This window comes from Jaculus jaculus, chromosome 5 (assembly GCF_020740685.1).
Source record: "Jaculus jaculus isolate mJacJac1 chromosome 5, mJacJac1.mat.Y.cur, whole genome shotgun sequence".
NCBI classification, from domain to species: domain Eukaryota; kingdom Metazoa; phylum Chordata; class Mammalia; order Rodentia; family Dipodidae; genus Jaculus; species Jaculus jaculus.
The window spans coordinates 80,409,805-80,437,405 of NC_059106.1; the positions used below are offsets into that span (position 1 = coordinate 80,409,805).

The 27,601-nt window shown below is 42.4% G+C and overlaps 1 protein-coding gene across 1 annotated transcript in view; it reads left to right on the forward strand.

Annotated features, from left to right (window-relative positions):
* Eif2b3 (eukaryotic translation initiation factor 2B subunit gamma) overlaps positions 1-27,601 on the forward strand; it is a 101,659-nt gene that overhangs the window by 15,325 nt on the left and 58,733 nt on the right. The window contains exon 3 of the mRNA XM_045150152.1: positions 5,379-5,524. Within this exon, the coding sequence (XP_045006087.1) occupies positions 5,379-5,524 (146 nt within the window). The remainder of the gene's footprint in view (positions 1-5,378; positions 5,525-27,601) is intronic.

Consider the following 27,601-nt stretch of genomic DNA (forward strand, 5'->3'; position numbering starts at 1 on the left):
TTGGCTCAGTCATTAAAAGTTCTTGCTTTCAAAGCTGGCCAGCCAAGGTTCTGTTTGCCAGTACTCACATAGAGTTAGGTGCACATGCTTCTGGAGTTCATTTGCAGTAGCAAAAGACCCTGGTTCACCCATAATCTCTCTCAACCAAAATAAGTAAATAAATATAAACCATAAAAAAAATAAAGTTTGAAGCCGGGCATGGTAGTGCACACCTTTAATCCTAGCACTCAGGAGGCAGAGGTAGGAGGATCACCGTGAGTTCAGGCCACCCTGAGAATACATAGTTAATTCCAGGTTGAGGCTGCAGAAACACTGCTCAGCACTGCATAGCATGTATCCTCTGCCATAGGACTGAAAGTGAAGATGAGTCATGGAACCTCCATGTCTCAATTCACAGTCCTGTCCTTGCTCCCAACTCTGCCCAACCAACATTGCAGTTATTCTGGGAGCAGCCAGAGCACCCCTAATGACTGCAGGTGTATCTTCAGGGAACCCTCTCATACTGTCACCTTTTTAGGGATATCAATGGTGCCAGGAGGTGGCATCTTTGGCGTGGGTGCAGCTATGCCTCTGAACAACAAACATGTCAAACAGTAAGAAGTCCTGCACAGCCTCTGCCAAATGTGAACATCACTCACTCATTCTTTGTGGGGGTCTGGAGCACTCCGGCACCTGACACTTGACAGCACGTGCTGTGAGCACAGTCAACTCTTTCTGCTGCTGTGGCTACCCACAGCAACCAGAGAACCTGGATGTAGAGACTTCCCCCCACCAAGCTCACCTTCATTTATGGAAAAGGTGTCCTGACCAACTCTGAGGCCAGCATACCTCAAAACAATTCATATAGCCTAGTAGCATCTATAAGAATTTCTGAAACTGGCAGAAGAATAAAGTCTTGGCCTGAAATCACCTCCTGCAGACTTCTGATGTGTAAATAATCTCCTGCTTCCTCATCTTTGTACCCTTGCTCGCTGGAATCCCAGCATGAAGGTGGAGGAAGGCTTGTGGAGGGGTTTGCGGGAATGGAAGCTCACAAATACCTCTGAGCAGATGAAGTACCATGAGATGGCCAACAGGATCATGGTTTGAACATGAGGAGAAGATAGACTTGGAAAACATGAGTGGCTCCCAGTGCCAGCCTCCTGCAGTACCACTGAGGCAGGATCCTCCAAGGTCTCCAGCCCCTGAGGTCATCTAGAAGCCAGTGTACACCTCTGTGAAGAGTGGCCCTGACAACCATTCTGCCTACTCCCAGAGCCCAAACACAAAAGACCCCCCAGACTCCAAGACACCAGCGGAGATCCTGCCTGAAGCCAACTATGAGGACTCGAATGTCACTCACTGGCTTCAGGAATGTTTGCTCTCTACAACAGGAGAGAACAATGGACAGATGGAAAAGGACAAATCTGAGGAGCAGCAGGAAGACGAAGTGTTGTACTCAGATCCAGGACTCCTCAGCTACCTGGATGAGCTGTGCTCCCAGCGGGACTTTCTCAACAAAGTGAGCTGTGTCTATAGTCCCAGTGTTGTCCACATGCTTAGAATGCCTTCTCAGCCACTCTGAATTCAGCTTCTTACCTCAGGTGCTGAGCTGGGTGGCTGTCTGTATGATAACCTTGCAGCTGTAAGGGCTGAGCTCCGTCCTTATCTTGGTGTTGCTCTCTCTCTCTCTCTGTTTCTCCCTACCTCTTCTTTCTTTCTTGTTTGCTCGCTTGCTCACTCTCACTCTCTTTCTCTCTCTTTCCTTCCTTCCTTTCTCTCTTTCCCTCTCTCCCTCCTTCCTTCTTCTTTCTCTCTCCCCTCTCTCCTCCCCTGCTATGTGTGTGTTTAACTGGTTATCATAATTCTACATCCACATGGGTTGGGTTGGCCTTTTTTAGTTGATTTCCCTGGAGGTCTTAGTGGCTTTTGCCTCTACTTGCCAAGGATTCTCCAGCATTCTTCCTCATGTTTGTAGGTGGGGGCCATCATGAGCCCAGAATTTCTGGACAAAATGTTGTCCCCAGACCCAGATGTAGATATTTGGCGCTAAACAAAGAGCTCAAAGAGGAGGGACTTTTTCTTGCCCTTGTAGGCAGGTGAAGAAGCAAAACAAATAGAACATGGCAGGGAAACAAATAGACAAAAACAGCAAGTAGGGGCTAGAGAGACGTCTTAGCAGTTACGGCACTTGCCTGCAAAGGACCCTGGTTCAATTCCCTAGTACCTATATAAGCCAGACACTCTAGGTGGCACATGCATGTATATATAGGTCATTTGTTGCAACTAGAGGCCCTGGCACGACCATTCTGTCTCTCATCTGCCTTTCTCTCTCTCTCTCTCTCTCTCTGCTTCTTTCTCTTACACTCTCTCAAATAAGTAAATAAAAAATGTTTCAAGCTGGGAAAAAATAAAATAAAATAGTTTGCTGGATATGATTAGCACATGCTTTTAGTCCTAGTACCCAAGAGGCAGAGGTAGGAGGATCTCTGAGTTCAAGGCCAGTCTGGGACTACAGAGTGAATTCCAGGTCAGTCTGGGCTAGAGTGAGAGTGTACCTTGAACAACCAAAAAGAGATTAAAACAGAAGAAGGATTTTGTTGAGGAAAAAAGGATGGTTCAATGTAAGGGGGGGAAAGAAGGGACACAAGAGAAGGTAATAAAATGAGATTATGCCGGGCGTGCTGGTACATGCCTTTAATCCCAGCACTCAGGAGGCAGAGGTAGGAGGATCACTGTGAGTTCGAGGCCACCCTGAGAATAAATCGTGAATTCCAGGTCAGCCTGGACTAGAGTGAGACCCTACCTCGAAAAAAAAAGAAAAGAAAAGATGAGATTATGATCAATATACATTCTTTTCATATTTAAAAAAGTTTAAAAATAAAAGGACAAGAAAAAGAAAAACATCCTGGGGCTGGAAAAATGGCTCAGTGGTAAAAGATGCTTGCTTGCAAAGCTTGAAGGCCTGGCTTCAGTTCTCAAGTACCCACTTACATAAAGCCATATGCACAAGGTAGTGCATGCATCTAAAGTTGGTTTGCAGTGGCAGGAGGCCCTGGCACACCAATTCTTTTTCTCTCTGTTTGCAAATAAATAATAAAATTAAGGAAAAAAAGCTGGGCTGGTGAGATGGCTCAGCATTTAAAGGCACTTGCTTGCAAAGCCTGATGGCCTAGGTTCAGTTCCCCAGTACCCACATAAAGACAGATGCACAAAGTGGTACATACACCTGTAGTTTATTGGCAGTGGCAAGAAGCCCTGGTGCATTCATGGATTCTCATTCTCTCTCTCCCCCTTTCTCAAATAAATTTTTAATAAAATCTTTTTTTTTTTTTTGGTTTTTCGAGTTAGAGTCTCACTCTGGTCCAGGCTGACCTGGAATTAACTCTGTCATCTCAGGGTGGCCTTGAACTCATGGCAATCCTCCTACCTCTGCCTTCTGAGTGCTGGGATTAAAGGCATGCGCCACCACTCCTGGCTTAATAAAATCTTTTAATTTATTTCTATTTATTTATTTGAGAGAGAGAGAGGCAGAGCCGGAAGAGAAAGGGCACTCCAGAGCCTCCAGCCACTGCAAACAAACTCCAAACATATGTGCCATCTGTGTATCTGGCTTACCTGGGTTCTGGGGAATCGAACATGGGTCCTTAGTCTTCTCAGGCAGGTGCCTTAACCGCTAAGACATCTCTTCAGCCCCCCACCCATATATATGGGCCTGGGTTGGTTTTTTTTTTTTTTTTTTTTTTTCCGAGGTAGGGTCTCACTCTGGCTCAGGCTGACCTGGAATTCACTATGTCGTCTCAGGGTGGCCTCGAACTCATGGCGATCCTCCTACCTCTGCCTCCCGAGTGCTGGGATTAAAGCCATGCCCCACAACGCCCGGCTCTGTTTTTTGGTTTTTGGAGATAGTGTTTCACTATAGTCCAGGCTGACCTGGAATTCACTATGTAATCTCAGGCTGGCCTTGAACTCATGGCAATCCTAATCCTTTTACCTCTGCCTCCTGAGTACTGGGATTAAAGGCATACACTACCATGCCCAGCTCCAAATATATATATTTTTTATACCAAAATAAGAAAAAGAAAGCAAACAGAAAAACAAAATCTAGGAAGAGTAATGGGATGTGGTTGAAGATGGTAATGTAAGCATATAGTTCAATAGTTGCTGAAAAAAAATGTTTTAGAGATTATCTTTTTAGAGTCCAATTTTAGATGAAAGAGTATGTGTATGTACTGTAATAAGCTTCATATTTAAAAATATCTTTTTTTTTAAGGTTTAGAGAGACTTTGTTTATTTTTGGTTTTTCAAAGTAGGATCTCGCACTGGCTTAGGCTGACCTAGAATTCACTATGTAGTCTTAGGGTGGCCTTGAACTCACACCGATCCTCCTACTTCTGCCTCCTGAATGCTGGGGTTAAAGGCGTGCACCACCACGCCTGGCTGAGAGACTTTATTATTAAGAGAAGGAAAGGGGGACTAGAAAGATGGTTTAACGGTTAAGTACTTGCCTGTGAAGCTTAATGACTTAGGTTCAATTCCCCAGGACCCATGTAAGCCAGATGCACAAGGTGGTGCATGCATCTGGAGTTTGGAGTGGCCGGAGACCCTGGTGCACCCATTTTCATTCTCTGTACCCATTTTCCCCCTCTCTCAAATAAATTAAAAAAATTTTTTTGAAGAGTGAATGAGGAGGAAGGTATAGAGAACTGTACATGAAAAGGTAGGTAGGAGGGGGTAAAGGCCCCAAAATATCTTATTTTAAAATTATTTATTTGTTTATTAGAGAGAAAGAGATAGAGGAGAGAGAATGGACACTCCAGGGCTCAAACTTAAAATGATCCTCCTACCTTAGCCTCTCCTGATAAAAGGCATGAGTCACCACATTATAAGGTTCTAAATATTGAGAGATAGGCAGAGAGAGAGAAAGAGAATGGGCACTCCAGCTCCTCTTGCTGATGCAGACAATTCCAGATGCTTGTACCACTTTGTTCACCTGGCTTTACATGGGTACTGGGGAATTGAACCTGGGCTGGTGGGCTTTGCAAGCAAGTAACTTCAGCCACTGAGCCAATTCCCTAGCCTGAGGGTTCTTATTTTCAAAGTGAGATTGTTGCAATAATTAGTTGAGGAATATTCCTGAAACACATTGAAAAGGCTTAATAATAGCAGTTATTGTTTTGGTAGGGGTGGTGAGGTTGGTGTCAAACTCAGTATGTAGTCAGAAGTACTCCTGATCTTCGAGGCTGCCTTCACCTGCCACGTGTTGGGATTATAGGCACGTCCCACCTCATCCAGGAATTATTATTATACCTAGAAACAGACCACATCTAACTGAAATAGTGAAATTGTCCAAATGAATGATTTTTTTGCATTTTGTTCTCTTTTCTTTCATCCTGTAGAAGTCATTGTGATTACAACCAAAGATATTCAAAAGGCTCTTTGTGCAGAATTCAAGATGAAAATGAAGCTAGATATTGTGTGCATTCCTGATGAGGCTGACATGGGAACTGCAGATTCTCTACGCTTCATATATCCAAAACTTACGGTAAAAAAAGCTTTATTTTTTATTTTTAAAATATTTTTAGCTGGGTATGGTGTCACATGTCTTTAATCCAGTACTTTGGAGGCAGAGGCAGGAAGATAGCCTTAAGTTTGAGGCCACCCTGGGACTATAAAGTGAGTTCTAGGTCAGCCTGGGTTGCAGCAAGACCCTACCTCAAAAAAACAAAAACAAATAAAATACTTTTATTTACTTATTTGCAAGCAGAGAGAGACAGATCAAGAATGGATGTGCCAGGGCCTCTAGCTGCTGCAAACAAACTCCAGATGTATGCACTACTTTGTGCATCTGGCTTTATGTGGGTACTGGGGAATTGAACCCAGGTTGTTAGGTTTCGCAGGCAAGTGCCTTAACCCCTGAGCAATCTCTCCAGCCCTCTAAAAAATCTATTTCTTGACCTTAATTGTTACTGGATATTATTAATAATACTTGTTTTTCAAAGCTTTAAAGTTTTCAAAACAAACCATCTATATAGCTGAGGATGATCTTAAACACTCCTAACTCTCCTACCTCCACTTCCCAAGTACTGGAATTACAGACATGCACTATCACACTATTTAATATATTCTCTTTCTCTCTCTCTTTCTCTCTCTTTTTGAGGTAGGGTCTTATTTTAGCTCACTGTTTAGTCTCAGGGTTGTCTTGGAGACATGGTTTTACTGTGTAACTCAGGCTGGACTTGAACTATCAGCAATCTTCCTGCCATACCCAAATATATTACTACTTCTTGGGTTTTTGTGTGTATGTATTTTGTTTTTTCTTTTTGAAGTAGGATCTCACTCTAACCCAGGCTGACCTGAAATTCACTAGGTAGTCTCAGGGTGGCCTTGAACTCATGGCAGTCCTCCTACCCCTGCCTCCCAAATGCTGGGGGGATTAAAGGCGTGTGCCACCACGCCTGGCTTCAGCAGGTTTTATAAGCAAGTGCCTTTAACCGGTGAGGTATCTCTTCAACCCCTACTACTAGACTTTTTTTTTCTCTCTTTTTTTTTGAGGTAGGATCTTCCTCTAGCCCAGGCTGCTCTGAAATGCACTCTGTAGTCTCAGGGTGGCCTCAAACTCTTGGTAATCCTCCTACTTCTGCCTCCTGACTGCTGGGATTAATTAAATATGTGAGCCACCACGCCCAGTTTATATCATAATTTTTATTAAATTAATTATAAAGTCTTTTTTTTTTGTTTGTGTGTTTTTGTTTAATAAAGTAGGATCTTACTGTATCCAGGATGGCCTAGAACTCACTCTGTACCTCCAGCCTGGCCTTGAACTTACAGCTAGTCTCCTACCTTAGCTTCCCAAGTGCTGGTATTAAAGGCATGTATGTGCCATCATGCCTGACATGAAGGTGTTTTTTAGGTAAGCCATATGGTGTACTGATATTGCACTTTCCTTTTAAAAATCTACTATGTAATTAATAATTTAATATCAATAAAATATTATCTTTTAAAATAAACTGTTCAATAAATGTTTGATATTTATTTATTTATTAGCCGGGTGTGGTGGCACATGCTGTTTTTTAAATTTTTTTATTTACTTATTTGATAGTGACAAAGGAGAAACAGGCAGGTAGAGAATGGGCACTCCAGGGCCTCCAGCCACTGCAAATGAGCTCCAGATGCATGTGCCACCTTATGTCTCTGGCTTACATGGGTCCTGGGGAATCAAGCCTTGAACTGGGGTCCTTAGGCTTCGCAGGCAAGCGCTTAACCGCTAAGCCATCTCTCCAGCCCATGTTTGGACTTTTTTGATTATTTTTGAGACAGGATCTTGCTTATTGTTGTAGTTAGCTCCACAATGCTGAGATGAATATCTAACCAAACACAGTATATGGGAGGAAGGGATTTACTTCAGGCAGCTTACAGTTCCATCTGTGGGAAAGAAACTGGCCCCCTTTCACAGATCAAAGCAGAGCGAAACCACCACCAGTTAGCAAACACCAAAAAGCAAAGCATCAGACACAAACACCACCAGAGCTCAAACTATTGTGCATACCTTAGAGCTGGAATTCAGATCTTCCCCCAAGTACACCTTTGTGTTTTGTTTTGTTTTGTTTTCCAAGGTAGGGTTTCACTCTAGCTCAGACTGACCTGGAATTCACTATGTAGTCTCAGGGTGGCCTCGAACTCATGACGATTCTCCTACCTTTGCCTCTAGAGCACTGGGATTAAAGGCATGCACCACCATGCATGGCTCCGTTGTTTTTTGTTTGGTTTTGTTTCTTTGAGGTAGGGTCTTACTCTAGCTCAAGCTGACCTGGAACTCATTATGTATCTCAGGGCGGCCTTGAACTCACAGTGATCGTCCTACCTCTGTCTCCTAAGTGCTGGGATTAAAGTGTGTGCCACCACACAGTTTGGGCTGGATTACATGATCTGCCCCCAGTGACGCCTCCTCCAGCCAGGCAGCTGGTGATCCAAGTTATTTTAAAGTTGATTAGATTTCTGTGGTTTCTTTTTTTTTGTTGTTCATTTTTATTTATTTATTTGAGAGTGACAGACAGAGAAAGAGGCAGATAGAGAGAAAGAAAGAGAGAGAGAATGGGCATACCAGGGCCTCCAGCCACTGAAAACGAATTCCAGACACGTGCACCCCCTTGTGCATCTGGCTAACGTGGGTCCCGGGGAATCAAGCCTCAAACAGGGGTCCTTAGGCTTCACAGGCAAGTGCTTAGCCGCTAAGCCATCTCTGCAGCCTTCTGTGGTTTCTTTTAAATTTTATTTTATTTTACTTATTTGCAAGCAGTGAGAGAGATAGAGAAAAGAAAGACAGACAGAGATTGGCCGCACCAGGGCCTCTAGCAAACGAACTCCAGATACATGCACCCCTTGTATATCTGGCTTACATGGGTCCTGGGGAATTGAACCTAGGTCCTTTGGCTTCACATGCAAGTGCCTTAACCACTAAGCCAAGTCTCCAGCCCCAAGATTTCTGTGTTTATCACTAATTAATTCTTTCTAAATTCTAATTTAGTCTTTCTAAAAGGAACAGCAGTCTGAAACATGTTTTTTTTTTAATATTTCATCTTTGTTTATTTATTTGAGAGAAAGGCAGAGAGAAAGAATGGGTGTGACAGGGCCTCTAGCCACTGCAAATGAACTACAGATGCATGAACCCCCTTGTGCATCTGGCTTACGTGGGTCCTAGAGAACCAGGTTCCTTTGGCTTCGCAGGCAAATGCCTTAATAACTAAGCCATCTCTCCAGCCCTGAAACATGTTTAAAACATAAATTATCCCATGATAATATTGTTTCTTTTCCTGTGAGAGAACCCTCCTGGGATTCATCCCTTCTGTTCCATCTTTTTTTGTTTGTTTGTGTGTTTCTTTGTTTGTTTTTTTCAAGGTAGGTTCTCACTGTAGCCCAAGCTGACCTGGAATTCACTATGTAGTCTCCTGGTGGCTTCTAACTCATGGCAATCCCTTTGCCTTTGCCTCCTTAGTGCTGGGATTAAAGGTGTGCACCACTACATGCAGCTCCATTCTTTTTTTTTTTTTTTTACTTTATTTATTTACTTGAGAGAGAGAATGAAAAATCTCATAGAGAATGGGCGCACCAGGGTTTCTATCCACTGCAAACAAACTCCAGACACGTTTTCCACCTTGTGCATCAGGCTTACATGGGTATTGGGGAATCAAACCTGGGTCCTTAGGCTTCACAAGCAAGTGCCTTAGTTGCTAAGACATCTCTCCAGCCCTTCTTAAGCACTTTTGTTTTTGCTTTATTTATTTATTTATTTGAGAGAGAGAGAATGAAAATCACATAGAGAAAGAATTGTGTTCCATCTTGTAATTGTTCTCTGGGTCTGCCACAGAGCGATCATCTAGGGACTTTGCTTCTTTTCTTTTGTGTGTTACATTCCTATATTTCATTTTACTATTATCTGAAAGGAGTCCAACTCTTTTTAAATTAAAATATGTGTGTGTGTGTGTGTGTGTGTGTGTATTTAGTTTTGTTTGTTTGTTTTAATTTGTTTGGTTTTTAGAGGTAGGATCTTGCTGTAGCTCAGGCTGACCTGGAATTCACTATGTAATCTCAGGGTGGCCTTGAACTCATGATAATCCTCCTACCTCTGCCTCCCGAGTGCTGGGATTAAAGGCATGCACCACCACTCCTGGATTCTAATTTTTTTTTAAAAGACTCCCATATTCTTTTTTTTTTTTTTTTTAATTTATTTATTTGAGAGCGACAGACACAGAAGGACACATAGAGGGAGAGAGAGAGAATGGGCACGCCAGGGCTTCCAGCCTCTGCAAACAAACTCCAGACGCGTGCGCCCCCTTGGGCATCTGGCTCATGTGGGACCTGGGGAACCGAGCCTCGAACCAGAGTCCTTAGGCTTCACAGGCAAGCGCTTAACCGCTAAGCCATCTCTCCAGCCCTCAAATAAATAAATTTAAAAAAAAATTTTTAATATTTTATGTATATATTTATTTCAGAGAGAAAAAGGAGGAGATAAAGAGAATGGGTGCACCTGGGCCTCTAGCCACTGCAAATGAACTCCAGACGCATGTGCCACCTTGTGCATCTGGCTTTATGTGGGTACTAGAGAATTGAACCTGAGTCCTTAGGCAAGCAAGTGCCTTTAACCACTGAGCTACCTCTTCACCCCAGAATTGCTTATTTATTTATTTCAGAGTCTCACTCTGGCCCAGGCTGACCTGGAATTCACTATGTAATCTCAGGGTGGCCTCAAACTCAAGGCTATCCTCCTACCTCTCTCTGCCTCCCGAGTGCTGGAATTAAAGGTGTGTGCCACCACACCCAGCTCAGAATTGCTTTTTTAATACCAAGCTCAAACAAAAGAAAGACACACTTCTTCGACAGCTCCCTGTGCTACTAAGCAGTTATCTGTACCACCTGTAGCCCCACTGTCTATTACTATGAATTAGGTGCTAAAGTCTCAGTAAATGCATTGAGTAAAAGGTTAATGTGTGGAAGAACAGCCAGATGGCCTATGTCTCAGTGAAAATTGTACCTTTTGTTCTTGTGTTTGAGGCAAGCCCAACAGATTGGCCTCTTTTTTTTTTGTTTTTTAATGCAAGTGAGAGAATTAGCATACCAGGGTCTCAGCCATGGCAATCAAACTCCAGATGGGTGCGCTCCCTTGTGCACTTGTGTCACTTTGTGTGTCTGCTTATGTGGGACCTGGAGAGTTGAATGTGAGTCTTTAGGCTTTGCAGGTAGTGCCTTTACCTCTAAACCATCTCTCCAACCCCAAAATTGTATTTCTAAATTTTTTTGTTCATTTTTATTTATTTATTTGAGAGTGACAGAGACAGAAAGAGGCAGAGAGAGAGAGAGAGAATGGACGCGCCAGGGCTTACAGCCACTGCAAAGGAACTCCAGACATGCGCACCCCCTTGTGCATCTGGCTGACGTGGGTCCTGGAGAATCAAGCCTCGAACTGGGGTCCTTAGGCTTCACAGACAAGCGCTTAACCGCTAAGCCATCTCTCCAGCCTGAAAAATTGTATTTTTAAAACTCATTATTTTTAAAAATCTATTTACTAATGAGAAAGAGAGAGATCAGTCGTGCCAGGGCCTCCAGCTACTGCAAATGATCTCCAGATGCTCGCGCCACCATCTGTATCTGGGTTACATGGGACCTGGAGAATCAATTTTGTGTCCTTAGGCTTCGCAGGCATGTGCCCTAACTGCTAAGTCATCCCTCCAGCCCCAAAATTGTATTTTTATAGAGTGCAGTAGTGAAGGGGTGAGAGGCATAATAAGGAAAAGTGAAGCCAGGCGTGGTGGTGCACGCCTTTAATCCCAGCACTCAGGCGGCAGAGGTAGGAGGATTGTCATGAGTTCGAGGCCACCCTGAGACTCCATAGTGAATTCCAGGTCAGCCTGGGCTAGAGTGAGACCCTACCTTGAAAAGCCAAAAGATAAAAATTAAAAAATTTTTAAAAATAAGGAAAAGTGAGGAGAGTAGCAGGTACCCTATAGAAGAACAGCAAAAAACATTGTGTGGATTTGCTTATTAGGAAAGCGTCATGCATGTGCATGTGATTTGTGAATTGAGTCTTGCAGAAAGAGTAGGAATTTGCACTGGAGAGTTGGCTCAGCAGTTAAAGGTACTTGTTTGCAAAGCCTCCCAGTGGAAGGAGGTCCTGGTATGCCTATAATCATTCTGTCTTTCTCCCTGCCTGCCTCTCTGTGTCTGTCTGTTTCTTTCTCTCACACAAATAAAGAAGAAAGAATAAGAATATGTAATAGTAGGCATGTAAGGAAAGATAAACATTCCTAGTGGGAATAGGATAGAATAAATCTTTTAAAAAACATTTGTAGGATCTGGAGGGATGGCTTGGCGGTTAAGGAGCTTGCCTGCGAAACCAAAAGAACCCAGAATCAATTCCCCAGGACCCATGTAAGCAAGATGCACAGGTGGCACGTGCTTCTGGAGTTTGTTTGTCATGGTTGAAGGACCTGGCGTGCCAATTCTCTCTATCTACCTTTCTTTTCTCTCTCTCTCAAATAACGAAAATAAATTTTAAAAAAGAATTGGGGGGGGGGGCGGCATTGAAGACTCTATATTTTACCAAGTGAGGAATTACTGCAAAGCTGAAATATAAGAGGATGTTTTAAACTCTGTATTATGTGATCGGAAGACCTCACTTAGGGTAACCGTATACATCTAAAGTTTTACATTATTTATTTGTTTTCGTTACTATTTATTTATTTGGGAAAGAGAGGCAGATAGAGAAAAAGAAAGGCAGGTAGAGAGAAAGAATGTATGCACCAGGGCCTCTAGCCACTGCAAACACACTCCAGATGCATGCACCACCTTGTGTATCTGGCTTACATGGATGGGTACTGGGGAATCAAACCTGGTAGGCAAGTGCCATCTCTCCAGCCCCATTTATTTATTTTCAAGCAGAGAGTGACAGAGCACATGAGAGAATGGGCATGCCAGGGCCTGCAGCCACTGTAAATGAATTCAAGATGCATGTGTCAATTTGTGCATTTGGCTTTATGTGGGTTCTGGGAACTTGAGCCCTGGTTGTTAGGCTTTATAGATAAGCACCTAATTGCTAAGCCATCACTCTAGCCCTATACTTTTACAAAGATCTTTATTTCTCTGAACTATACTAAGAAAGGGCTGGGATAAAGCTAGCTCAGTCATTAAAGTGTTTGCCATGCAAGCATGAGGACCTGAGTTCAATCCCCCAAATGCATGTAAAAAAGCCAAGAGTCTTTGCACATGTTTGTAATCTTCACACTGGGAAGGTGGAGACAGGTGGACCCCTGGGGCTCACTAGCCAGCCAATCTAGCCTAATTGGTGTGCTCCAGACCAATGAAAGAGGCCCTTCCTCAGAAAAGGTGATTAGCCGTGACCTCACAGTGGCTGTCATTACCTGCACAAGACCTTCATAATAATGGGCCCATCAACAGGTTTGTGTGGATGATAGCAAAACAACAAAAAGAGCATTAAAGTAGAAGAGAGAATAGTAGGAAAGGAAGCTCAGTGATGAGGGGTTGGAAAGAAGGAACAAAGGAAGTTGGTAGGAAGGGATTATGTAAATTTCAATTTTTATTTTTCAAATTTATTTTATTTGCTTGAGAGAGACAGAGAAAGGGAGAGAATGGGCCCGCCGTGTGTTTCAGCTGCTGCAAATGAACTCCAGATGCATGCTCCCCCTTGTGCATCTGGCTTATGTGGGTCCTGGGGATTTGAACCTGGGTTCTTTGGCTTTAGGGGTGAGTGCCTTAACCAACAAGCCATCTGTTCAGCTCTATCTTTATTTTAATAAAAATGAGGGGGGGGCAAGCCAGGCGAGGTGGTGCACACCTTTAATTCCAGCACTTGGGAGGCAGAGGTAGGAGGATCGCCGTGAGTGTGAGGCCACCTTGGGACTACATAGTGAATTCCAGGTCATCCTAGGCTAGAGTGAGACCCTACCTCGAACCCTCCCCCCAAAAAAGTGGGGGCTGGAGAGATGGCTTAGCAGTTAAGGCGCTTACCTACAAATCCTAAGGAACTAGGTTTGACTTTCCGGAACCCACATAAGCCAGATGCACATGGTGGTGTATGGGGTGTATTGGGGTTCATTTGCAGCCATGGCTAGAGGCCCTCATGTGCCCATACTCTCTCCCTCTCTCTAATACATGAATAAATAAATAAATATTTTTTAAAAATAAAACAAAATAGAATATGGGTATTCCTTAGGATAAGTATTCTGAGAGCAGATTAGTGAAGTACATTTAAGGGACCTAACTATAGTAACTCTGTAAGAGTACTGTAGCCTGTGTTTAAAGCACCTATCTTATATTGCGGGTTCTCATATTGCTTCCCTTAATTTAGAAATGTCAGAGTTGAGACTGGCTGGCCTCAGGCAAACCTCACTTACCCTGTGCCTCAGTTTCACAACCCAGAAAATAGGGATAGGTGTTAGAAGTCTAATTATTTAACTCCTTTGATCTAGCAAAAGTGCTATTGTTACATGTCTTATGAAAGAGCTAACATGCTACAACAAAGAAAAATTGATAAAATCCCCATTCTGAAGACAGCTTATTAGAAAGATTGAGCAAACATTCTATTTTTAGATGTTAAAAAGCTAAATGTAGTTATTTTCATTTGAGTGTTTGATGTCCTTATCAAATTACAAATCTCTGTCAGTCTTTCCTGGAATCTTTCCTTTTGCCCAAGGTTTTGTTTTTGTCAGATTTTTATCTGGAAAGAATAAGTATAGTTTGTTCAAAGAAAGATCTGAGAGCTTGGTCTCAGCTTGCCTAAAGATTAAGTGGTAACTTACTTTCTTGTGACTGCTTTGGTGGGCTGTGGTTGCCAGGAGGGCCTCAGTATATCCCTGATGGTGCTTTCTTTTGACATGGCTCATGGGATAGTGAACATTCCAGGCATTATGACAGAACCAAGTTAGATGTAGATGGTTTTAAGTCATTTTATTATTATTGCTTTTTATTTCCTCCCCTTGGTCAAATCTCAGTAACATTTTGCTTTTCAAAATTTTTTTATTTTTTATTGACAACTTCTATACTTATAGACAATAAACTATGATACTTCCCTCCTCTTCCCCACTTTCCCTAAAGCTTTGCTTGATGGTACTAACCATATATCTCCACAAGCTTGATTTTTTTTATTTTTTATTTTTTGGTGCTAAGGACTGAACCCAGGGCTTTGTGCTTGCTAGGTTGCTAGGAAAGTGTTCATCCACTGAGCTAAATCCCAGCCCCAAGCTTGAACTTTTTCTCATCTGACCGTCTCAGCTTGCTGCTTGCTGGGATTTTGGTCTGTGCGCAGGACTTCTATAGTCCTGTATTTCATTGAATAGTCAGAAAACTTGCCAGCTCTGTGGTTAAGCTTAATTCCTGAGTCCAAGTTCTTCCTTTCTAAGTAGCCCTAACATTCACGATTTGCAGACCCTATAGTAACCCTATAACCTCTTTTCTCTGATTTTCTTATTATTCTGGTACTTAGGGAAGGAGACAGGGAGGTCACTGCAGGTTTGAAAGCAGCCTGGTCTAGTGAGTTCCAGACCACCCAAGACTAAATGGAGGAAGGAGGGAGAAAGGGAAAGAAGGAGGAAAGAAATGTAGGTAGTTTGAAGGCTGGAAAAAGAATTAAAAAGTGCAGCAAGGCCTGTTGATGCTGTAAACAAATTCCAAACTCAAGTACCACTTTGTGCATCTGGCTTTGCTTGGGGTACTAGGGAATCACACCCAGGTGGTAGGCTTTGCAAGCAAGCTTCTTTAACTGCTGAGCCATCTCTCCAGCCTTCCTTTTCCTCCTTTTTCTTTTCTACCTACCAAAGTGCTGGGATTACAGGTAAGCCATCATGCCAGGCTGTTTGTTTTATGAGGCAGAGTCTAGTATAGCTCAGTCTGGCTTTGAATTTGCCATGTAGCCAAGGTTGACCCTGAACTCCTGTATCTACCTCCCAAGTCCTGGGATTACAGGTATGTGCCACCATACTTGGTTTTATGTAGTGTTTGGATAGAACACAGGACTTCATTCATGCTAGGCAGGCACTCTACCAACTGAGCTTCATCCATCGCCCACTGATTAGATACTTACATGCTGAGGAATGGCAGCAGGAAAATATCAAGTTTTGGTTTACCATAATTAAACCATTATATTTCTCTAAGAGCAGTAAAAACACTGCAATTTATAACATACAACATTCTCAAATCTGAGCAGGTGTTTCGGGCAGTATTCATTGGTACTGCATGGTATGACAACATGCCCAGTGCAAAGTGCTCATGTTGTGTGTTCAGAACCAAGGCTGCAGTAAAATTAATGCAACATGGGTGAGACTGCCACAAACATGTTGTTGTTTTTTCATTTCTTCATATTTATTGTAACAATTGTACAAATAGTGAATTTCAATTCAGGAATATATGGTGCATTGATCATGCCCACCACCCTTGAAACCTCTTCCTGCTTCCCTTCGGCCCTTTTAGTGCTTCTACTTTGAAACCATCTTGTTCCCGTATGTGAAAGCAGCATCTTCTGACTCTGTATTCATGACACTGACAGAACCCTCATTCTTTTTTTTTTTTTTTTTTTTTTTTTTTGGTTTTTTGAGGTAGGGTCTCACACTAGTCCAGGCTGGCCTGGAATTCACTCTGTCATCTCAGGGTGGCCTTGAACTCACGCTGAGCCTCCTACCTCTGCCTCCCCAGTGCTGGGATTAAAGGCGTGAGCCACCACGCCCGCTCATAGAATCTCATTCTTAACAGCTGGACACCGTAGCATATGTACCATAATCTCTAACAGTCATTTATTGACTGGCACTTAGGCTGATTTCACATTGTAGTTACTGTGAAGTTCCTTAATAAACAGAAGTTTACATCTGTTTCCTGATACACACCTAGAAATGGAATAACTGGATCATATGGTTGGAGGAACCCCCAGATTGTATTCCAAACAGGTTCTACCCACATACACCTTCAAACTCTCACATGTTTTGGTAATTTCATTGTATTGATTTGTCTGATGACTAAAGAAAAAATCATTCATAAACTTGTAGGCCAGGTGTGACTAAGTATCTGACTTTCAGGTCCTTTGGATGAAAGATCTTTTTGTTTTGTTTTGTTTTTTGTTTTTTCGAGGGGTGGGTTCTTACTCTAGCTTAGGCTGACCTGGAATTCACTCAGTAGTCTCAGGGTAGCCTTGAATTTATGGCGATACTCCTCCCTCTGCCTCCCGAGTGCTGGGATTAAAGACGTGCACCACCATGCACGACTCTGAAATTTTTTGATGCATTAGGCGTCTCCTGAGATGGAGCGATGGCAAAGACTACTCCGCTTGCTTTGTGGTAGAAACTTGTTGCAGTGCAGTTGTCAATCCTTGTATATGGCTCCCCCACTTGTTGCACATATACTTATCATACTGTGACAGATTGCTCCCCATGTTAACATGTAGTAACCTTTCTTTAACACATATTAAGACTGTTTGGTTAATCTATCTCCTCCTGCTAGTTTTTGGATCCCAGTTGCTTGGAATTTTATTTTTCATCCTTCCAGTTTTATGTCCACACGGGTGAGATGTGTCTCTTACAATGTTTTGTTGGGTCCTTCCCATCAGCCAGTCTGTGTCCTCCTAATTATTTACATTCAGGCTGCATATGTTATGTATTTGGTCCTGTCCTTTTTGCTGGTTTTCTTCTGGTAGTTGTGAATGTACTTTGCTGTTCATTTACTCTTCTCTTGAATTGTTTACTATAGTGGTAATTTGATGCTCCCCCCCCACTCTCTCTCTCTCTCTCAGGTAGATCTATATTTTCTTTAGAATTTATCACTTTTTATTTTATTTTTTTAAATTTTTCAAGCTAGCGTCCTTCTCTAGTCCAGGATGACCTGGAACTCACTCTGTACTTCCAGACTAGCCTTTAACTCAGAGATCCTACTATCTCTGCCTCCAAGGTGCTGGGATTAAAGGTGTGCACCACCACACCCAGTTTATCCACATGGTTTTGTTTTGTTTTTTAAGTTTATTTGTTTGTTTTCAAGCAGAGAAAGAGAAAGAGGAGACAGAAAGAGAATGGGCACCCCAGGACCTGTAACCACTGCATACAAACTCTAGACGTATTTGCTACTTGTGCATCTGGCTTACGTGGGTCTTGGGGAATGGAACCTGGGTCCTTTGGCTTTACAGGCAAATGCCTTAACCACTAAGCCATCTCTCCAGCCCTATTCACATGTGGTTTTGTTGTGTTGTTGTTGTTATTTATTTATTTATTTTTGAGATAGGGTCTCACTGTAGCCCAGCCTGATCTGAAATTCACTATGGAGTCTCAGGGTGGCCTTGAACTCACAGCAATCCTTCTACCTCTTCCTCCCAAGTGCTGGGATTAAAGGCATGTGCCACCATGCCCAGCCCTATTCACATGTTTTAATGATGGCGCTTTGTCAAAGTTTTTCTCCTCTGGATGTAAGACACCCTTAAGCAACTTTTGCAATTCCATTCCAGTGGTCACAAAATCCATTAATTTATCTTTGTTGTGGAAGGTCTTTATTTCTCCTTCAACTGTGAAGGACAGCCTTGCTAGATATCTTGGTTGGTAGTTCCTTTTTTTCAGAACTTGAAATACATCATTCCATGCCCTCCTGGCATTTAAGACTTCCTTCTGAGAAATCTGATGTATTTGCCTTTAAATGTGATATGGTGCTTCTCTCTTGTGGACTGTAATTTTTTTTTATTGACAACTTCCATGATTATAAACAATATCCTGTGGTAATTCCCTCCCTCCCCCCACTTTCCCCTTTGAAACTCCACTCTCATTTCCTCTCCCCTTCTCGGTCTCTCTTTATTTATTATTTTTTAAAATTTTTTATTTTAATTTTTTTTTTTTTTGAGGTAGGATCTCACTCTGGTCTAGGCTGACCTGGAATTAACTCTGTAGTCTCAGGGTGGCCTTGAACTCATGGCGATCCTCCTACCTCTGCCTCCCAAGTGCTGTCTCTTTATTTTGATGTCATCATCTTTTGCTCCTATTTTTTTTGGTGGGGGGATTTTGAGGTAGGGTCTCACTCTGGTCCAGGCTGACCTGGAATTAAATATGTAGTCTCAGGATGGCCTAAAACTCATGGCAGTCCTCCTACCTCTCCCTCCTAAGTGCGGGGATTAAAGGCATGTGCCATCATGCCCCACTTTTTGCTTCTATTATTATGGTCTTGTGTAGGTGGTGTCAGGCACTGTGAGGTCATGGATATCCAGGCCATTTTGTGTCTGGAGGAGCACATTGTAAGGAGTCCTTCCTTTGGCTGTTTCTTTCTGCCACCTCTTCCACAATGTACCCTGAGCCTTAGAAGGTGTGTTAGAGATATTTCAGTGCTGAGCACTCCTCTGTTACTTCTCAGCACCATGGTGCCTTCTGAGTCATCCCAAGGTCACTGTCATCTGAAAAGAGAAGCTTCTGTAACCAAAAATCAGAGTAGCATAATATATGGGTATGAACATTATGCAAAAGTGCTTACCAGTTTGGTAAGCATAATATGCACATTTAGGCACAGACCAGCAGATGTTATACCCCCTAAGCATCATGACTTCCCCCTGTCATAGATATTCTACATCAGGCATGTATTCTCTCAAGTGGAACAGACATCCAGTCCAATTAGAGAGCAGTTGGTTTTCCCTATAACAGACATGCCACTATTGTACCTGTTGCTTCATTTGGCCTGGGTGGCCAGATTTAAGGCTTGCAATGTCCACTGTTTTTTGTCTCCACTGGTGAATTCACTCTGTCCCATGGAGCTGCATGCAGTGTAGTTTTTTTTTTTTTTTCCAGCTTTCTGCCAACTAGTCTACATGGAGTAGGTTTTTAGCTCAGTTCCAGCAGGATTCCTCAGTGACCTTGCAGCCCAAGCATGTGGGAGACTGCCACAAACACTGTGGATTCATTATTTATTTTATTTGGAATTAATTTTTTTACAATTATGATTTAAAAATTATTTATTTATTTATTTATTTATTAGAAACAGAGCGGGATAATGGGCGCACCAGGCCTTCTAGCCACTGCAGACAAACTCCAGATTCATGCATCACCATGGGCATTTGGCTTATGTGGGTCCTAGAGAATTGAATATAGGTCCTTAGGCTTTGTAGGCATGTGCCTTAACCACTAAGCCGTCTCTCCAGCCCTGAAATTAATTTTTTGTGCAATCAGAAGCTTTCTACTATTGCCAGCTTATTTATTTATTTATTTTATTATTATTATTTTCTTTTTCAAGGTAGCACCTCACTCTAGCCCAGGCTGACTTGGAATTCACTATGTAGTCTCGGGGTGGCCTCAAACTTCAACTTGTTTATGTTTCAAAAACACTGTTTTAGGGTATTTAGGGAAATGATAAAAGCAGTGAAACTTGGAGTATAAATTAAAATGCATGAAAATTAGAGTGAGAGAACAGGGGAAAGATTTTGAGACCTGAGCTAAGACAGTGTAGTAGAGAAAAGAGGAGGGCCAGTGAGATGTTGGGGGCAGGGACTGGGTAGGAAAGGAGAATTTCAGTCCTGTACTATGGCAAGATTGCTCACTTCAACAGTTCTGGACTGCAATGACCCTATGATTGAGCTAAAAAAGAAAAAAGAAAAAAAAAAAAAAGGATAGTTAGCCCTGAGCTGTCACATTTATTAGAGAGCTAGTCTTTCCTGTACCTGCAGCCCTAGTCTTAGTGAAAACAATGTGACAGTCAGCCCTTACTATATGCACTTCAGAGACTGCAAACCAATTTTTTTCTAAGACTTTTTAGCCAAAACTAAACTAGTTTCCATTACAATTAATTGTTCATGGAGGTTTTTTGTTGTTCATTTTTATTTATTTATTTGAGAGCAACAGGGAGAGAAAGAGGCAGATAGAGAGAGAGAATGGGCGTGCCAGGGCCTTCATCCACTGCAAATGAACTCCAGACACGTGCACCCCTTGTGCATCTGGCTAACATGGCACCTGGGGAATCGAGCCTCAAACCAGGGTCCTTAGGCTTCACAGGCAAGCGCTTAACTGCTAAGCCATCTCTCCAGCCCATGTTCATGGAGTTTTTTAAAGCTCACACACTACTTATGAAGATTAGATTGAGTTGGACCACATAGGAAAATGTAAATGTGACAATTTGTTGTCACATCAAGTAGCTGAATTCATTAGTTCTTATGGGCAGGGATGGAGTAGAGTAGTGATTTGGGTCATATAGCTTTGTGGAAGTGGTGAGTGGGTAAAAGCATGGTGGTTGACCATGCCCTGACAGTTTTTTCCAGGGGAGTGTTTTTCTTTTGTAAGAAACTTTTTCTCTTGTAAGAATTGTTTGTCAGATTGTGTTATTTGTAATAATCTGCCACAGATCAGCTGCCAGGAAAAGGAAAGAAGCTATTCCCAGCAGCTGCCTCTATCCACTACTACCATACACATTCATCTGATTTTCTGATTTAACTTGGCAGGTGTGTGTGGGGGGGGTTGTTCCCTCTAGTTTTGCTCAGTAGTTTTGGCTTAATTGAAAATGTTCTTGTAATGAGAGATTTCTGGGCTTTGCTGTGGCAGAGTAATTGGATTTTCTGAGCTTAATTTGTTTGCTTTAGTCAACACTAACTGGCAGCAGTTTATGTTTTGAATTCCTGGGTGTCTTGATTTCTTCCTAAATGCTCAAGTACTGCCTTCCTTTGGAGACCTTGTATGTTTGTGTATTGCCAACAAGGTACACGTTTATTATCCTTCGGAGCTGTGCTTTTTGCCCTTACCCCTACCCTGGCTTCTCTAGAAGAGCAAATATAGGATGAGGCATAATGAAGACTGTTGGAATAGTGAATAGGGAGTTCATGGAGGAAGACAGTTTTTGCACAAGAGGGTTACTGTTGGTATTAGAAAACAGTTGATCCCTTCAAACACAAGGAGCTGAAGGTGAGCATGTATTTTCAGAATGAAAACTGCAACATTGGTCATTTCTTTCTGTTCCAACTTTTATAAAATGTAAAGTAAAATAGTATTAGGAAGGTATAAAGATTTAATTTTCCTTTTAGCCTTTTTTCTTCTAGGATTTCCAGCTTTTGAAATGAATTCATTGATGAGACAGCTAAGACGTTCCTTTGGAAGTGGTAGGAGTTATAAATAGGATGAGAATGTGTTGGTTCTAGATGGGATATTCTCTGGGTCAAAATCAGGAAGAGGCATCTCTGTGTTATGGGCCCTTCTCTGTCAGACTGATGCTTTTCTTTTCACACTGAGAACAGATGGTAACCACACGTTGAAGGGAGAGGGTCTGTTTCGGTTGGACAAAAAGTCATCTAAAAAGAGAACTGAGCCTACAGGCCTGTTCACAATTATGCAAAACTTGTTCAGCATTTACAGTACTGACAGATTTAAACATTTTTGCAGAGATTGAATTAGAATAGCATTTGTTTTCCAAGACATCTTTGTCACCACTTCAGATACATCTGCATCAAGGTCATTTTCTTTCTTTTTTCTTTTTATTTATTTTTGAAGGGGTCAGATGAAGTGGGGGAATGGGGAATGCCAGGGCCTCCAGCCACTGCAAACAAACTTCAAACATATGTGCCACCTTGTGCATCTGGCTTATGTGGAACCTGGAGAATTGAACCTGGGTTATTTGGCTTTGCAGGCAAGTGCCTTAATTGCTAAGCTATCTTTCCAGCCTATGGTTATTTTCTTTACTTGAGGCACACTCACTCAACCCTGCAACAGTCAACTTACAAAATCTATCATCTTTTTAAAGAAAATTAGGAAGGGGGCTGGAGAGATAGCTTACTGGTTAAAGCATTTGCCTGTGACCTAGGTTCGATTCTCCAGGTCCCACATAAGCCAGATGCACATGGCAACACATGCATCTGGAATTCGTTTGCAGTGGCTAGAGGCCCTGGAGCACCCATTTTCACTCACTCTCTGTCTCTAATAAATTAAAAAAAAAATCTTTTAAAAAAGAAAATTAGGAAAATTGAAGACATTTTTATTCTTCCTCAGCACATTGACTTCATTTTGATGCAGTGGAACAACTCCGATACTGTCGTACTGACAGTTGTATGCACAGCTTTCATAGTGACCAGTAGTATCCCTACCTTTCTCAGCATTATAAGAAATCTGCTTCAGCTAGGAGTATAGCTCAGTAGTGTAGCTTTTGCTTAACATATGTGAGGCTGTATGTTCAGTCCCTGTATTGCCCCCCCCAAAAAAAAATCATGTTCCAAATTGCATACTTGATGTATGTGGTCTGACTTGTTAATGTTTGATGGTTCCTGAATGTAAGTTGTAGGCTTAGAATTTTCCCAAAAAGATGATACTTATAGAAGACTTTTTATTCTAGAGGTTGAGTCACTGGGCATATTCCCAGTCCTTAAGAGGCTGAGGCAGGATCATGAGTTCAAAGCTATCATCAACTACATAGTGAGTTCAAGGCGAGTCTGGCTACATGAGATTTCTGTATCCAAAAAAAAGAAAAAAGAGACCGGGGGTGGTGGCACACGCCTTTATTTCCAGCACTCAGGAGGCAGAGGTAGGAGGACGGATGTGAGTTTGAAGCCACGCTGAGATTACATAATGAATTTCAGGTCATTCTGAGCTAGAGTAAGATCCTACCTCAAAAAAAAAAAAATAAATAAATAAAAATAAATAAATAGGGCTGGAGAGATGGCTTACCTGTTAAGGTGCTTGGCTACAAAGCCAAAGGACCTTGGTTCAATTCCTCAGGACCCACATAAGCCAGATGCGCAAGGTGGCACATGCGTCTGGAGTTCATTTGCAATAGTTGGAGGCCCAGGAGCGCCCATTCTCTCTCTCTCAAATAAATTAAATATTGAAAAAATACAAAGTATGGGCTGGAGAGATGGCTTAGCAGTTAAGCGCTTGCCTGTGAATCCTAAGTATCCCGGTTTGAGGCTCAATTCCTCAGGACCCACAATAGCCAGATGCACAAGGGGGCGCATGTGTCTGGAGTTCGTTCACAGTGGCTGGAAGCCCTGGTGTGCCCATTCTCTCTCACTTTCTCTTTCTCTGCCTCTTTCTCTCTCTGTCACTCTCAAATAAATAAATAAAAATGACCAATTTTTTTAAATAAATAAGTATCCAGGTGTGGTGATGCATGCCTTTAATCCCAGCACTGGGAAAGTAGAGGTAGGAGGATTACTATGAGTTTGAGGCCACCCTGAGATTACATGGTGAATTCCAGGTCAGCCTAGGCTAGAGTGAAACCCTACCATGAAAAACAAAAACAAATAATAATAATAATAATTTAATTAAAGCCAGGTGTGTTGACATGCATGCCTGTAATCCCAGCACTCGGGAGGCAGAGGTAGGAGGATTGCCATGAGTTCGAGGCCACCCTGAGACTGCATAGTGAATTCCAGGTCAGCCTGGCCGAGAAAGACCCTACCTTGGGGGGGAAAAAAACCCAAAATAAAATAAAATAAAATTTTAAAAAAAGGAATAATAAACAAGAGCGCCTGTTGTGGTTTGAATGTAAAATGCCCTCCTTAGACTGAAGTGTTTGAATTATTTGGTCTGCAGCTAATGTTGGTGTTCAGGAAAGTTTTGGAGCCTTTAGGAGGTGGAGCCTTGCTAGAGGAAGTAGGTAACTAGGAACAATCCTTGAAGTTTTGTAGCTCATATCTACTTCTTCCTGTCTGCTTCCTAATTCTGGTGGGATATGTTCCCTCACCACCCACTATTCTTTCATAAATTGCTTCTGGTTGGGGGCTGGGGAGATGGTTTAGTGTTTAAAACTTTTTGCCTACAAAGCCAAAGGACCCAGGTTCAATTCCCCAGGACCCATGTAAGCCAGATGCACATGGTGATGCATGCGTCTGGAGTTCACTTGTGCATCCATTCTTTCTCTTTCTCTCTGCTTCTCTCCCCCTCCTCAGATAAAGAAATGGATAAAAATAAAATATAAAACAATTGCTTCTGGTTGTATATTTGTTCACAGCAACAAGAAAGTAATTGCTTTAGAGCCTTGTGGGGTGTGGTGGCACATGGCTTTAATCCCAGCATTGGGGAGGCAGAGGTAGGAGGATTGCTGTAAGTTTAAGGCCAGCCTGAGACTACATAGTGAACTCCAGGTCAGCCTGGGCTACAGATACCTTATGGGGGAGTAGGGAAGGGGAAGATATAGAGCCTTAAAGAAAATAGTAAAAAGGATCCAAATTTTAATTTCGGTTTTGTTTTTATTTTGTATTGTTTTGCCTTTAAACAATTTTGTTGCTTTTTTTTGTTTTTTCAAGCCTTAACCACTGTGCCATCTCTCCAGCCCTCAACTTTTTTTGACAGAAAGAGGGAGAGAGAGAGAGAATGGGCGTGAACTCCAGACATGTGTGCCCCCTTGTGCATCTGGATTATGTGGGTCCTGGGAATCAAATCTAGGTCCTTTGGCTTTGAAGCTAAACACTTTAACTGCTAAGCCATCCCTCCAGCCCCTGAACTCTTTCTTTAAGTGTATTTTAATTTAATTTATTTATTAGAGAGAAAGAGGCAGATATACATATAGAGAGATTGGGCACAATACGTCCTCCAGCCATTGCAAATGAACTCCAGACACATGTGCCACCTTGTGTATCTGGCTTTACATGGGTAATAAGGACTCAAACCCAGGTTCTTAGGCTTTGCAGGCAAGCACCTTAACCACTAGGCAATCTCCAGCCTCAACTTGAACTTTAAAATTTTTTTAAATTTTATTTTCATTTGTTTATTTGAGAGAGAGAAAAAAATATGCATGTAAAGAGAGAGAAAAAAAAAATGGGTGCCAGGGCCTCCACTTCAGACACATGCGCTCCCATGTGCATCTGATTTACATGGGTTCTGGGAAATTGAACCCAAGTCCTTTGGCTTTGCAGACAAGAGCCTTAATTGCTAAGACATCTCTATAGCTCAACTTTGAACTTCTGATCTCCCTGCTTCTACCTCACAAGCTCTAGTATTACTGGCATGTTCCACCATCCCCAGTTTATGTAGTGCTGGGGATTGAACCCAGGGCTTTATACATACTAGGTAGGCATTCAAACAGCAGAGCTACATCCCTAGCCTTCTATGACAATTTTTTTTGGTTTTGTTTTTCGAGGTAGGATTTCACTGTAGCCCAGGCTGACCTGGAATTCACTATGTAATCTCAGGGTGGCCTCGAACTCATGGCAGTCCTCCTAACTCTGCCTCCCAAGTGCTGGGATTAAAGGCATGTGCTACCATGCCCTGCCAGAGCAAATATTTTCTTTTTTTTTTTTCTATTGTCTGAAACCAGAGGCAAATATTTTCTTAATTGATTTACTTTGTTCATCAGTTTTTTGTATTGTTTGTTTTGGTGGTAGAGATTGAACCTGGAGCCTCTCATATGATAAGCACTTACTCTACACCAAGCTTCACCCTCAGAAGCTTACTCACTAATTACTAAATGCTTAGAGTATATCAATCAGTGTGGTAATAGGGCTCACGTTTCTTTTTTTTTTTTTAAACAATTTGTTCGTTTTTATTTATTTAAGAGTGAAGAGAGAGAGAGAGAGAAAGAGGCAGATAGAGAGAGAGGGAGGGAGGGTGGGAGGGAGGGAGAGAATGGGCGTGCCAGGGCTTCCAGCCACTGCAAACGAACTCCAGACGCGTGCGCCCCCTTGTGCATCTGGCTAACGTGGGTCCTGGGGAGTCGAGCCTCGAACCGGGGTCCTTAGGCTTCATAGGCAAGCGCTTAACCGCTAAGCCATCTCTCTAGCCCGCTCACGTTTCTTATCCATAGACCAGGACTGAGGTAAAAGTGTGTGCTATGCAAGCATGAGGATCACCAGCACTCATGTTATAGCCAAGCACTGCAGCATGTGTTTATCAACCCAAAGCTACCAGTGTTGGAGGAGACAAGAGGATCTCTGGGTTGCTTGTTAGCTAGTTAGTTTAGCCAAATTAGTGAGCTTCAGATTCAGTGAAGACCTTGTATTAAAAGATAAGGTGACAAAAGATTGAGGAAGACACCTAACATTCATCTCTGGCTTCCACATGCTTTTACACCCATGCACATACACATATTACAACATATACACACACTCAATAAAAAAATATAGACTTGAGCTGGAGAGATGGCTTAGCAGTTAAGGTGCTTGCCTATGAAGCCTAAGGACCTAAGTTTGATTCTCCAGTACCCATGTAAGCCAGTTGTACAAAGTGGTGCTTGGGGTCTGGAGTTTATTTGCAGTGGCTGGAGGCCCTCGCGTGCCCTTTTTTTCTCTCTCTCTGTCTTAGATTATTAAATTGATTTTTTTTTTTTAAAGTACAGACTGGGCTGGAGAGATGGCTTAGCGGTTAAGCGCTTGCCTGCGAAGCCTAAGGACCCCAGTTCGAGGCTCGGTTCCCCAGGTCCCACGTTAGCCAGATGCACAAGGGGACGCACGTATCTGGAGTTCGTTTGCAGAGGCTGGAAGCCCTGGCGCGCCCATTCTCTCTCCCTCTATCTGTCTTTCTCTCTGTGTCTGTCGCTCTCAAATTAATTAATTAATTAATTTTTAAAAAAGCACAGACTAATATCATTAATAATAGCACTATTTGTATGGGGGCTGGGGAGATGGCTCAACAGTTTTAAAGGTACTTGCTTGCAAAGTCTGCCAGCCTGGCTTCTATTCCCTAGTGTTCTGTGTAAAGCCAGACCCACAAAGTGGCACATGCTTCTGGAGTTCATTTTCAGCAATAAGAGGCTCTTGTATATACACTCTCTCTCAAATAAACAAATAACTAATTTTTTAAAGGCCAAGTGTGGTGGTGCATGTCTTTAATCCCAGCATTTGGGAGGCAGAGGTAGGATTGCCATGAGTTCAAGGCCACCCTGAAACTACATAGTGAATTCCAGCTTGGCCTTCACTAGAGCGACACTCTCCCTCGAAATTTAATGGGGGCTGGAGAGATTGCTTAGTGGTTAACGTGCTTGCCTGCGAAGCATAAGACCCATGTTTGACTCTCCAGTTCTTATGTAAGCCAAATGCACAAGCGCGCAAGGTAGCACATGATGTGCACAAGGTAGCATGCCCATCTGGAGTTTGATTGTAGTGGCTGGAGACCCTGGTGCACCAGTTCTCTCTTTTACACACACCAAAAAAAAAAAAAAAAAAAAAAAAAAGATTTAACAGATGCTTTGTGTGTGCTTG